The 12984-nt window shown below is 45.2% G+C and overlaps 1 protein-coding gene across 2 annotated transcripts in view; it reads left to right on the top strand.

Moving 5' to 3' along the window:
- NLGN3 (neuroligin 3) overlaps nt 1-12984 on the top strand; it is a 305227-nt gene that overhangs the window by 32159 nt on the left and 260084 nt on the right. For both annotated transcript variants that reach the window (XM_029607233.1, XM_029607234.1), the window contains exon 2: nt 10587-11417. In XM_029607233.1, the coding sequence (XP_029463093.1) occupies nt 10940-11417 (478 nt within the window). In that variant the 5' untranslated portion in view covers nt 10587-10939. The remainder of the gene's footprint in view (nt 1-10586; nt 11418-12984) is intronic.

The following is a 12984-nucleotide window of genomic DNA, read 5'->3' on the forward strand; positions in this document are numbered from 1 at the left end:
CTCAACGCACAATTAAACTCTGGAATTTGTTGCCAGAGAATGTGGTTCGTGCAGTTAGTATAGCTGTGTTTAAAAAAGGATTGGATAAGTTCTTGGAGGAGAAGTCCATTACCTGCTATTAAGTTCACTTAGAGAATAGCCACTGCCATTAGCAATGGTTACATGGAATAGACTTAGTTTTTGGGTACTTGCCAGGTTCTTGTGGCCTGGATTGGCCACTGTTGGAAACAGGATGCTGGGCTTGATGGACCCTTGGTCTGACCCAGTATGGCATTTTCTTATGTTCTTATGTTCTTATGTTTTTACTCTCCTCCTCTGTAAGATGGATTTCTTGCAGACTGGCTCCTCCTTTTTTTTTACGTAGTAGAGCACTAAGTATTTTCTGCCGCTTTATTGGCGAGCCAATACCTCCAACATTCCAAGACCCACATCTGAGTGTCATCATTTTCTGTTCTCTGTTATTACCCAAATAATTAGCTGCTGTGTACACAAATAACCTTGGGGTCTCCCAGCCTGGACCCCCAGGTTTGCTCTGCAATCTGAATGACTGTCAATGATCCCTTCCTCTTCCCCTATTTGATGGTTTTCCTGAGTAGTAGATCCCTCTGCCCGTCCCCTCTTCCCCCCTCCCCTTCTATCCCACCCTAATTCCCCAGTTCCCCTCTGAATCCGCGTTTTAGTTTGGATTCTATTTCCCATCTGATGTCGTACAATCCCCATTTTCTTTGGGGTCGAGATCCGTAATGTGTGCGCTCAGGAGCTTCCCCCCTGTGTTAGACTAGTATGTCCCTTTCTGGGTTCTACCATCTTCACAAATTTTACTGTGATCCTATGTATTTCAAAGTGTGTTTGACCCTGAACAAAATATATCCTTTGATCGTCCCCTTGCATACAACCTAGCAAGAAAATCTTTCAGTTACTGTGATACATCATCAGTTCTGTCTTTGATACCATCACTAATTCCCACAGTCACAATTGCCCTACCCATCTTTATTTTCTTCATCCGAGGGCATGTATGCTTTAAGATTTCTACAATTTTAAACACTTAACTGCAACTTACAACTTTTGAGTCTTGTCTGGAGAAACCTCCAGCCAGTCGCAACTTAAAGACATCGAAAAAAGAAAACTTCAAAACTTCAGGGGACTGCGGCGACTGAAATTCTGCTGCTTGTTTTCAGCCGTGCGCTTGAAAGTCCCTTCTCTGGTCTATATTGTAGTAATCCGTCTTCATCAGGTGTTTCCTCTTCCTTTGGTGAGCCATTCCTCTGCCTGTTGGTGTGAGTCAAAAGAAAAGATCTTTCCTTCACTCCAGATCTTTAAAGTGGTCGGGTACTGCAGCGCGAAGCGAGTGTTCTGATTGTAGAGATCCTGGCAGGTTTTAGAAAATAATTTTCTCTTCGTTGCTACTGCAGCGGAATAGTCCTGGAAGATTATGATTTTATGTTCTTGTAATTTCGTTGTTTTTGTCTTTCGGTATGCATTCAGGATGGCTGCCCTCTGCCCCCAGTTTAAAAATCTGGCAATAACCAATCTAGGCCGATGCTCTATATCTCTCCTGGGGCCCAGTCTGTGAGCTCTTTCTATGATTAGCTTACCCGCCAAATCTGGTAATTGCAGCTCGCGAGGTAGCCAGTCTTCCAGCGTAAGCTTTAGGTCATCTTCCGTAATTGCCTCCGGGATTCCCAAAAACTTTAAATTATTCCTCCGTGACCTGTTTTCCAGGTCTTCTAATTTGTCTTCAGCCACTTTTATGGCCTTTTCCAGCACTCTCACTTTTGCTGTCAGCGCCATATTGTCCTCCTCTACAACGGAGATTCTACCTTCAGCGATTTCAATTCTATGCCCTATGTCTCCCAGCGTTTCTTTTAGGGCTGCAAAGTTTTCATTTAGCCCTTCGAATTTATGGTCCAATATGGCTACCACCGCTGCGGTCAGCCTCTCTATTCCCCTGTCTTCACTTGCCATTGTTTCCAAAGAGCCGCTTCCGTCCGCCATTTTGTCTTCAGCTCCGGCTGCCTTTAGCTTATCTTTCTTCGGCGCTTTTGAGGCCAACCTTGATATCGGTGTCGCTGTTGCCCTCGCGAAATCATTGCTGCAGTTTTCACCCGTTATTTATATGCCTTTTCTTCCCGTGGGACCTAATTTTCAATGCGGTAGATGTTGGATTGAGGGGGTGGGCTCCTGGAGCTCAGGCGACTGCGACTCGCCTGGCTCACCGCATCACATGACCTCCTATGAATGCTTTTTTGCTCATTATTATTTCTTTTGTACATTGTTCAATATGGGTCTTACAAGGTGTAAATTTACATGACCAGCATTGCTTATTTTATTTGAATTTCACTTTGAAAAAAAGAAAAGTGAACCATTTGATTTCAGCAAACATTGTTTAGTATTTAGCTGAATGAATAGTGGTCCTACATATATTTATAAATCAAAGGTTGATTATGCTCCTATTTTATTGAAATATATGACCCAGATCTTAGATAATTTGTATAACACTGAGGATACAAGGGACGACAGCTTAGAGATTTCTGAACGTGGTGGGAAACCAGGATTGGCGCTGTTTGATAACATCACCTCCTTGGACCTATATAAGCCTCACTCTGGCAACACTTCTCTTCTTCAGCAATGGGTCTTCCACACACCCCATGTAGTTTCTTTGTTCCTGTGTTTCTGGTCCTTGCCTCATCTCTCCTGCCCAGCCTTGCCTCATCGCCCTGTCACCCCTCGGACTGACTTCTGGATCTGACCTTTGCCTGGACACTGACCATTCTTGTTTGTCGCCTGTCTCTGATCCTTGCCTGGACACTGACTATTCTTGTTTGCCGCCTGCCTCTGACCCTAGCTTGGCCCTGGATTGATGCCTGTGTCACTGCCACAGAGACTCTCGCCTAAGTCTTGCTGGCCCCTGGAACCCAAGGGAAAAGGGGTTTGTATAGGTGTGAAGTTCCTAGTTAGTCTCTCTCCTATGTCACTCCACCAGCTGTTGGTGAGGGCCTGTGAGGCCTACCCCATAGGTTGAGCCAATCTCATCACAGCAGCAAGGGTCCACAGATCTTACAGATTGCAGAGGCCATGGACTTGGCAGACCTGACCTCACTCCAGGCTATACTAGGTCTGGCCCAACACAACCAAGAACAGCAGGGGGTTCTTAGCCAGGTGACTCCCCTGCTTAAAAGACTTGTGTACCATATGGACTCTTTCACGCTGGCACCGGCTCCTCTTCCAGCTTCTCCACTGCCTCCTCTCCACACAGATCGATTCCTCATCTTCTGCTGCCACCACGCTATCATGGGGATCCCAAAGAATTTTGTGGTTTCATTAATGCTGCATTCATTTTGACCTACAGTCCGCTCTCTTTGCCACCGATCGGTTTAAGGTGTGACCTACATTCTCACACTGCTAGGCGGCACTGCACTGGCCTGGGTCTCTCCCATATGGGAATGTGACGATCCTCTGCTCCAGAGCCTCCCTGATTTCCTCCAGCAATCTTGATTGGTGTTCGAAGAACCAGGTCGGACCTCCTTCTTGGCAGCTGACCTGATCTGGACTCGACAGGGCTCAAGGACTCTTGGAGAATATGCTCCAGAATTCTGTATGCTGGTATCCAAACTGTATTGGGGGGAGGACAGTCTCACTGCCATCTTCTGGCAAGGTCTTTCAGGCAGAATCAAAGATGAATTGGATGGCCAAGACATTCCTAATTCATTGGATGCCTTGGTCTCAGTGGCTGGTTGCATTGATCATCGCTTCCAGGAAAGGGCTCAGGAGAATAAGGCCACCCAGCACCTGGTATTGTTGGCTCCCCATTTCCAGGCTCCTATCAGCCAGGTGTCATCTCCAGAGCCTAAAGTTCCAGAAGATCCCATGCAGCTGGGTTGAGCTAAGCTCTCCCCAGAGGAGAAGCTTTGGAGAAGGCAATTGGGCTTATGCCTTTATTGTGCTTGTCATGGAAATATTGCATCACAGTGCCCTGAGAAATCTGGAAACTCCTGTGCCTAGGTCAGACACTTTTCTCCCGTCAACTACTGGTTCCCATCTCCGTCTCCAGTGCCAGCTTAATACAGAGGCCTTCCTGGATTCTGGAATGGAGAGAACTTCATTGATCAAGCCCTGGTTTGTCAGCATCAGATCCCTACCACCACCCTGGAATACCCTGTAACCATCTCCTTAGTATGGAGATCCTCTCCCTTGGCCGCTCATGGAGATCACAGTGCCATTCATCCTTTGGACCGGCCTCCTTCCTAAGGAGATCATCTCCCTTCATGTGATTTCTTGAGCAGTGAATTCAGTTATTCTGGATTTGTCCTGGCTGCAACAACACCAGCCAGTTATCGAGTGGCAATCTTTGGAATTGGCATGTTGAGGCCCCACCTGTTGTTCTCCCTGTCGCACACCTGTTTGTCCTTCGGCCTGTTTGACTCTGTCTGCCACTATACCTGGACTTCTCCCACAGTATGCTTACTTTGCTGATTTGTTCTCTAAACAGCAGCTGAAACCCTGCCACTGCATCACTCTTACGATTGTGGCATATTCTTCCTTCCTAACAACTTATCCCCGCGGGGACGGGTTTACCTATTATCAGCTCCTGAAACCACGAGTCAGGACATTAAGGAAAACCTGGCAAGGGGCTTTATATGGCTATCTTCTTCCCCCACTGGAGTGGGATTTTTCTTTGTGGGCATGAAGGAGAAGACTCTCAGGCCCTGTATTGATTACAGGGGCTCAGTGCCATCACAAAAAATAACTGGTACCCACTACCTCTCATCTACGAGTTTTTTGACCATCTGCAAAGGGCTAAGGTCTTCACCAAGTTTGATCTGTGGGGAGCATACAACCTCATTAGCATCAGGGAGGGAAATGAATGGAAAACCATGTTCAGTACTAGAGATGGGCATTATGAATACCTCATCATGCCATTCGGATTTGCAACGTCCCATCGATTCCACAAAAGTCATTATCACTGCTGCGATACCAGTTCCTCCTAGGAAGCTGGTACTACTCAGAATCCAAAGCCAAGGACCTTGAGGAGGGGGAGTACTGCAATTGCCAAGGGGGTAGTTGCAATCTGCCTCAACTCCTAATGCCACCCAGCCTTCACATGCAAGGAAGCCGCTGGAGCCCCTCTCCCACAACATTCTCAGCACATTGGGAATGACACCGGCTCCATTCTCCACGACTGCCATGCCGCCAAGGTTTTACTTCCTTTTAGGCAAATGCATGCATGCTTGTGCGCACATAATATGCGCTCAGTGGTGGGAAACAAGGATCAGTGCTCTCTGATGACATCACCCCCTCGGACCTATATAATCCTCAGCAACTGTACAATACATACAGTATGTGTACAGCCCGTGTAGTATGTATTGTTGCTTCTTCATTCCTGGCTTCTCTGTTTCCAGTCCTTGCCTCATCTCTCCAGCCCAGCTTTGCCTCGTCTCTTCAGCTCCACTTGTCTCATCTCGCTGTCTCCCCTCAGACTGACTTCTGGATCTGACCTGTTCTGGACACTGACCATTCTCATTTGCTGCCAGCCTCTGGCCCTGGATCGAAACCTACATCATCGCAACAGAGACTCTTGCCTAATCCTGCCGGCCCCCGGAATCAAAGGGCTCAACCCAAGGGGAAAGAGGTTAGTATAGATGAAACTTCTTGTCAGTCTCTATGTCGCTTTACCAGCTGTGGGAGAGGGCCTATGAGCCCTTCTAATCTCACCACAGCAGCAAGGGTCCACAGATCTTTCAGATTTCATTTCAGTTTCAAAAGTGCTTCAATAATATATTCAAGAAACACAGACAAGGCAAATAAGGGATGAGACATAGGGAAGATACTAGTCAAAGCCATTTCCAAAACAGAGTGATTTCCCCTGGAGAATGTCTTTTAGACAATTGCTTATCTGGTGTGCATCTTAACTTCTGTGCCTGGGGTCTGTGTGTTTACCCACTGAGAGCAGAGGAGTTCCTCACATGGAGTTTGCACTTTTTTGTGTGTGGAGTCTGTGCATTTACTCGCTGTGAGCAGAGAAGTTCTTGGGGTGAGGTTTGCAGTTCCACGCGTGGGCCCTGTGTGTTTACCCACTAAGAGAAAAGGAATTAATGGGGCGGGGTTTTCACTTCTGTATGCTGGGTCTGTGCTTTTACTGACCATGAGCAGAGGAGTTTTTAGAGTGGGGTATGCACTTCTGTGCGTGGGGTCTGTGCATTTACCCACTTTGAGCAGAGGATTTTCTAGGGTGATGTTTTCACTTCTGTGCGTTTATCCGCTGTAAGCAGAGTAGTTCCTGAGGTGGGGGGTTTGCACTTCTGTATGTACTTTAGAATTTTGCACAACTTAACAGGTGTAAATCGGTAGGGGTAGTTTTCCTAGGGTAATTAATGTAAGTTGGCTTTGAAAATTGGTGTAAATTCCACAGGCAAATGATTGCAGCAGTTACCCCATAAGGATGAAGAGAAATCCTCCTGCTCCTCCAAGCTCCCAACGTGCAGCCTCCATTCTTTTAGGACAGACTCTCAATTCTGGGTCACTTCAGCAACACTTCTTCCAGTCCCTCCCTGGCATGTACCTTACATTCTGAATCCTTTCTTCCTCCTTTATCAACTCCATCATCCCTTCTCATCCACAATCCCTACTACTTTCATTATTCCCCATGGACCCTCCTTTTTCACCACACTAATGATCCAGTCTCCCTCCTCCTCATAAATCTTCTCTCCTCCAATGTCTCCCCTAATTCATTTTCCTCTATTCCACTGCCTTAGGATACCTCCTCCCTAAATCCTCCCCCTTTTCTGAAACTTCATCCATTCTGCCCCCTTACAAATCCATCCTCCATTCTCCAGCCATTACAAATCCCCCTGCATAGTCATTCTACCCCTTTACAAATCCTCCCTCCCTTCTCCATTCTTCCCCTTTACAAATCCTCCCTACCTCCTCCATTCTTCCCCTTTACAAATCCTCCTCCCTCCTCCATTTTCCTTTACAAATCCTTCTCCCTCCTCCATTTTCCTTTACAAATCCTCCTCCATTCCCCTTTACAAATCCTCCTCCCCCTCCATTCCCCTTTACAAATCCTCCTCCCCCTTCATTCCCCTTTACAAATCCTCCTCCCCTCCCCCCTCCATTCCCCTTTTGTAACGTGGAAGAATGGAGGAGGGAGAGAGGATTTGTAAAGGGGAAGAATGGAGAAGGGAGGGAGGATTTGTAAAGGGGAAGAAGGGAGGAGGGAGGATTTGTAAAGGGGAAGAATGGGGGAGGGAGGATTTGTAAAGGGAAGAATGGAGGGGGAGGGAGGATTTGTAAAGGGAAGAATGGAGGAGGGAGGGAGGATTTGTAAAGGGGAAGAATGGAGGAGGGAGGGAGGATTTGTAAAGGGGAAGAATGGGGGAGGGAGGATTTGTAAAGGGAAGAATGGAGGAGGGAGGGAGGATTTGTAAAGGGAAGAATGGGGGAGGGAGGATTTGTAAAGGGAAGAATGGAGGAGAGGGAGGATTTGTAAAGGGAAGAATGGAGGAGGGAGGGAGGGAGGATGTGTAAATTGGAACATAAGAACATAAGAAATTGCCATGCTGGGTCAGACCAAGGGTCCATCAAGCCCAGCATCCTGTTTCCAACAGAGGCCAAACCAGGCTACAAGAACCTGGCAATTACCCAACATCAAGAAGATCCCATGCTACTGATGTAATTAATAGCAGTGGCTATTCCCTAAGTATAATTGATTAATAGCAGTTAAGTAAACTTGATTAATAGCTGTTAATAGACTTCTCCTCCAAGGACTTAGCCAAACCTTTTTTGAACCCAGCTACAGTAACTGCACTAACCACATCCTCTGGCAACAAATTCCAGAGCTTTATTGTGTGTTGAGTGAAAAATAATTTTCTCCGATTAGTCTTAAATGTGCTACTTGCTAACTTTATGGAATGCCCCCTAGAATGGAGGAGAAGGAGGATGTGTAAAGGGGAAGAATGGAGGAGGGAGGGAGGATATAAAAAGGGGAAGAATGGAGGTAGATATAGGAGTTCAGTTCTGAAGTGGGATATCATTGTTTTTGTGAGGTTATAGACAGCGAGAAGAAGGAAGGAAATACTGGAGACTCTCAGAGGAATGTTTACCCCAAAAGGGACCAGGAAACAGGCTGGGGAAAGATCCTCAAGTAGGATCTTTCTGTGATATACAGGGATCCCCTCGCAGAGTAGAAATCAGTTTGGTTTTAGAAATTATTTTAATACTGAAACTCTTTTAATTGCAATGACCGACACTGTGTTAAGGGGCTTTGATACTGGACAAAGCTACTTCTTAGTACTTTTAGACTTATCTGCAGCCTTTTGATACAGTTGTCCACAATATTTTACTTAATCGGCTGAAAGAAATAGGAATTGCAGATGTTGTCCTTAAATGGTTTTCCTCCTTCCCCAGCAAACGCTCCTTTCAAATGAAAATAAAAAACTCAGTGTCCCATAAAATCCCTCTAGAAACCGGGGTCCCACAGGGGTCGGCACTATCAGCCCCCCTTTTTAACATATACTTACTACCAATTTGTCACTTACTTACTGGATTAGGCCTAAATTTTTATATATATGCCGATGATATCCAGTTTCTCCTCCTATTGAAGATACTTTTGACGAAACTTTTAAGATTATTGTAGTATTTTTAACTGCTATAAAACAACTACTTCTACACATGAAATTAATTTTAAACATGGACAAAACTGAAATAATACTTTTAGAAAGAAAATATAGGAATGATAATATTCCACCACTGGTTTTTGAGAACAGCATCAAGATAAAACCTTCCATTTTTGTGAGAGGTCTTGGAATTATACTGGACTCAGAACTTAGTCTGAAAAAATATATTTCTACTAAATTGAGAGACGGTTATTTTAAACTTTTAACGCTGCGGAGGTTAAAACCATTACTGGAAACGAATGATTTTAGGACAGTTCTCCAAGCTTTGATATTCTCTAATATCGATTGTCGCAACTCATTGTTACTAGGACCTACCCCAGTCCACAACCCGTCCCCTTCAGGTATTACAGAATGCTGCTGCTAGAGTATTGACTGGGAGTAAAAAAAAATGCGATCATATTACACCAATCTTAATTTCGCTACACTGGTTACCAATGACATCGCACACAATATAGAACTGCCTGTATCTTACACAACATTATTTATGATGAAAAAAATGAATGGCTAAACACGGCAATACGTCTGCACATTCCTCAAAGAAACCTGAGGTCAGCAAATGAGGGCTTATCAACAATTCCTACAATAAAGTCAGCTCGACTTAGTCAGGTGCGAGAGCGAGCAATTTCAATAGCTGGCCCCAAGCTCTGGAATACGTTCCCGATGCAGATAAGGCTTCAAGCAGACACTAAGAAATTTAAGACCGAGCTTAAGACATGGCTTTTCAAATGTGCATATGCAGATATTAACTAACAAATGAGTTTGTTTACTGTCTTTAGTTTTAAGAAATTTTTATTTCTGCACTTACCTTTTAGCATTTGTATTTTATATTGTAGCTGTGCCTTGATAGGATTCTATAATCTTATTATTTGTAATGTCTCTTAATTATTTATTTGTTCTTAATTACCTATTTACTTAATTTTAACTGCTATTAATGAATTATTGTATTTTTCTTAGTCTTATTTTATTGTAAACCGTTGTGAAGGTTTTACTGATGTGACGGTATATAAAAAAACCAATAAACTAGAAACTCCCCAGAATGGGTTTCTCTCTCACTCAGAGAAACAGTGGTGAATAGTGGCTAAGGAATCTTAGAGCTGGGCAGTTACACAGAGAGAAGGGGACTACTAGCTGTAACTGCAGTTTTGATGACTTGACATCTATTTAACTTTTTGAACAAAATCAATAAAATATTTTTTGAACACCCAGTCCTGTGTCCATCTCATCTGATCCAAAACAGCCTTACCTCCTCAGAAAAAAACTAACACATGGGTAAGAGACTCACACTACTGCCTGGGCATTAGAGCACCAGCTTTCCCTCACAAAGGATTCACTTCTGGGGTTAATACAGACCCATCCTGGGACAAGCAGGAAGAGTGTTCCACTATATAAATTACTTTTGTGTTCCTTTGAAGAAAATGCTACTTCTAAGAAGAGTTAACTGTTATCGCGCAGTGATAAGTAGTAGCAAGTTCTTAAATCTACTTGTTTTAAGAACAGTTTATTGACTTCTCCTTCAGGAACTTGTCCAAACCTATGCTAACTGCCTTAACCACATCCTGCAGCAATGAATTCCAGTGCTTAATTATGCATTGAGTGAAAAATAATTTTCTCCAATTTCTTTTGAATGTGCTACTTACCAACTCCTTGGAGTGTCCCCTAGTCTTCCTCTAGCATGTCCTCTCTCACAGACCCTCTTCCGCCAACTCCTGATACTCTCTTCACCCTTCACAGGCGCTCCCTCCCTCTACTTTCCTACTTTGGTGCCTTCTTGGAGTTTCCCTCCTGTGCCTTTGAAAGACCCTCTAATGGTGCATTCGGAGTCCATCGGTAGCTAACATGTGAAACTGATACTTCTCTGTGGTGAGAGAATCTGCTTTTGTTAATCCTTTTCCTTTGCTTTCTTCTTCACAGAGCAATCTGTCCATCCAGCATACTACAGTGGACACAGAGAGCCGACAGAAAGCTATCACCTCTAACAACCTGGCATTTCAAAAATATATTTATGTATTTGCATCATACAAAGATTACAGAGCCTTTTTTACTTTTCCTTTCTGGGAGTTGGACCTCCTTGATTCTTTCCTTCTCTGTATGAGGATTTGTCTTGCTTCCTCCTTGCACCTCTCCCTAGTCCTTCACCTCATATGCAGAGAGCAGAAGAGTTTTCTTGACACTCTGATTTGAAGTCCTGCACCCCTGAATCTCCACCCCAGCTCTCTGTTGGAGTCCACTTTCAGTTTGGGTGCTGGTAGACTTCGTTACGGACCATGCATCGTCAACACCAGCGAAATCTTCCATCTCGTCACTTCCTCCAACTAATGGAACTGCTCTATGGCTTGAAGCTGCCCCTAGCTCTGTGGCTTTGGAGCGTTGCCTTGCGGGTGGTGCCTCTGGATGGTCAGACATATTCTCAGACTGTGAACACGCACTATGGAAAGATCCGCGGCACACGAGTACCCCTGCCCAGCGAGTTCTTGGGACCTGTGGATCAGTATCTGGGGGTCCCGTATGCAGCCCCCCCTGTTGGAGAGAGGCGGTTCCTACCTCCAGAGCCTCCCCCCTCCTGGTCTGGTATCAGGAACGCCACCCACTTCTCACCAGTTTGTCCTCAGAACATTCACAGCGCTGTGCCCGAGATCATGATGCCGATCTGGTTCACCTCAAATCTGGATATAGTCACCACCTACATCCAGGATCAGAGTGAAGATTGCTTGTACCTGAATGTGTACGTTCCAACAGAGGATGGTGAGTTCCCCAGGCGGGTTCCGATCCTCTCACAAAGCAAACTAACTTCTTGGGTTCTTTTTTGTTCTTGGGATTTTGCGGTGATTTGCTTTGTTCTCCTCCTTACCCTCTGGAATTTTTGGTTTCCTCTCTAGAAACTGTGTTTGAAGCATGAAATCATTGGTGTCTGCTGCATGCTGGCTATTTTGTGGCCCCTTTCTCACCTTGCCCTCTGCCATTTTCTCTCTTGTTCACAGTCTGCTCCACTTTCTTGTCTCCTTTGATCCCCAGCACTCCCTCCCTGGTATTTCCTCGTATGGGCTCTCCTTTGTGTCACTGGATTTGACTGGTACTGACCAATGTGGGTTTCTGCTGCTGGGCTCTCACTAGCCCTGTTTTGTTTCCCCCTCCACTGGTTTTGCATACTGTTTGGAGAGGTGGGGGGATTAGAATCACTGCAATTGGGTGGTGGGAGGGGGAACATTATTCTTAGCGCATCTTGCACTGGCAAATCTTGAGACCCCATTGATCTTAAGCATGGGGAATCAACAACATATTTCCTATTGACCACTCTAAAAATTAAATGTAAAATATCAAGTGATTTACTAATTTTGTAGAAGAGGGATGGGATCTTTTTCATCTAAATAATTGGGCCTGGAGCTGTCATTGCAAAATTTAGTCAGACTTGGTTTAGTTGCAAAAAAATAAGGCTTATTATTGAGCTTGCAGTAACTCTTCATCTGAACTAGTTAGCATTATGTAGAGGGATTGCTATGAAGTGGTTACATGTATCTAGCCAGGATTCCCAGGTCTGATTGTGCACGGGCATGTAAAAGGGGCAGATAGCTTTCTGTTTCCTGGGTGTTGTGGAGGAAGAAATGTCCCTGGAGTGAGTTCCTCAGGACTCCATATCTCTGCCTAATGTTTTCCCTTCCAGGAGAGGCCGATGGCCGTACCAAAGGGGAGGGATTGTTCTCACCTTAGAGAACCCATTAAGGCACAGGGTGTAGAAACATGAGAGAATGAGGCAGACATTCACAGACCTCTGGTCAAACACAGACCTCTGGTCAAACACAGCAGAGAACAGTGGCAGCTTCTGAATCGGGGAAAGTGTGATTGCACTATCAAACATATATATTGAGACCGGAGATGCAAAAGGCGACAGAGAAGGATGCTGGAGGAGTCCAAAGAGGAAAGGGGCAATGGAGCAGGAGAGATGCATGGTGTACCAAGTAGTGTTGGCAGGAAAGGCAAAAGGAGGGAGAATAGTGCTTGTTGCATCACCTGCTTTTTTAACCACCAGCTGCTACTGGCAAAGAACAAAGATCAGATGATTTTCGGCTAGATAAGGGTTTGGGGTATGCAGGAGAACATAGGAGGGTGGGGAAGGGCTTAGGGTGTGCAGGAGGATAGAGGTGGGTGGGGAAGTGTTTAGGATTTTCAGGAGGACAAGTGGGCTGGAAGGGTTTAGTGTATGCAGGAGGACAGTGGTAGGCAGGGAAGGGTTTATGGTATCAAAAGGACAGCGGTGGGCAGGGAAGAGTTTATGCAGGAGGAAAGAGGTGGGTGGAGAAGGGTTGAGGGTATG

Source organism: Rhinatrema bivittatum, chromosome 6 (genome assembly GCF_901001135.1).
Source record: "Rhinatrema bivittatum chromosome 6, aRhiBiv1.1, whole genome shotgun sequence".
NCBI classification, from domain to species: domain Eukaryota; kingdom Metazoa; phylum Chordata; class Amphibia; order Gymnophiona; family Rhinatrematidae; genus Rhinatrema; species Rhinatrema bivittatum.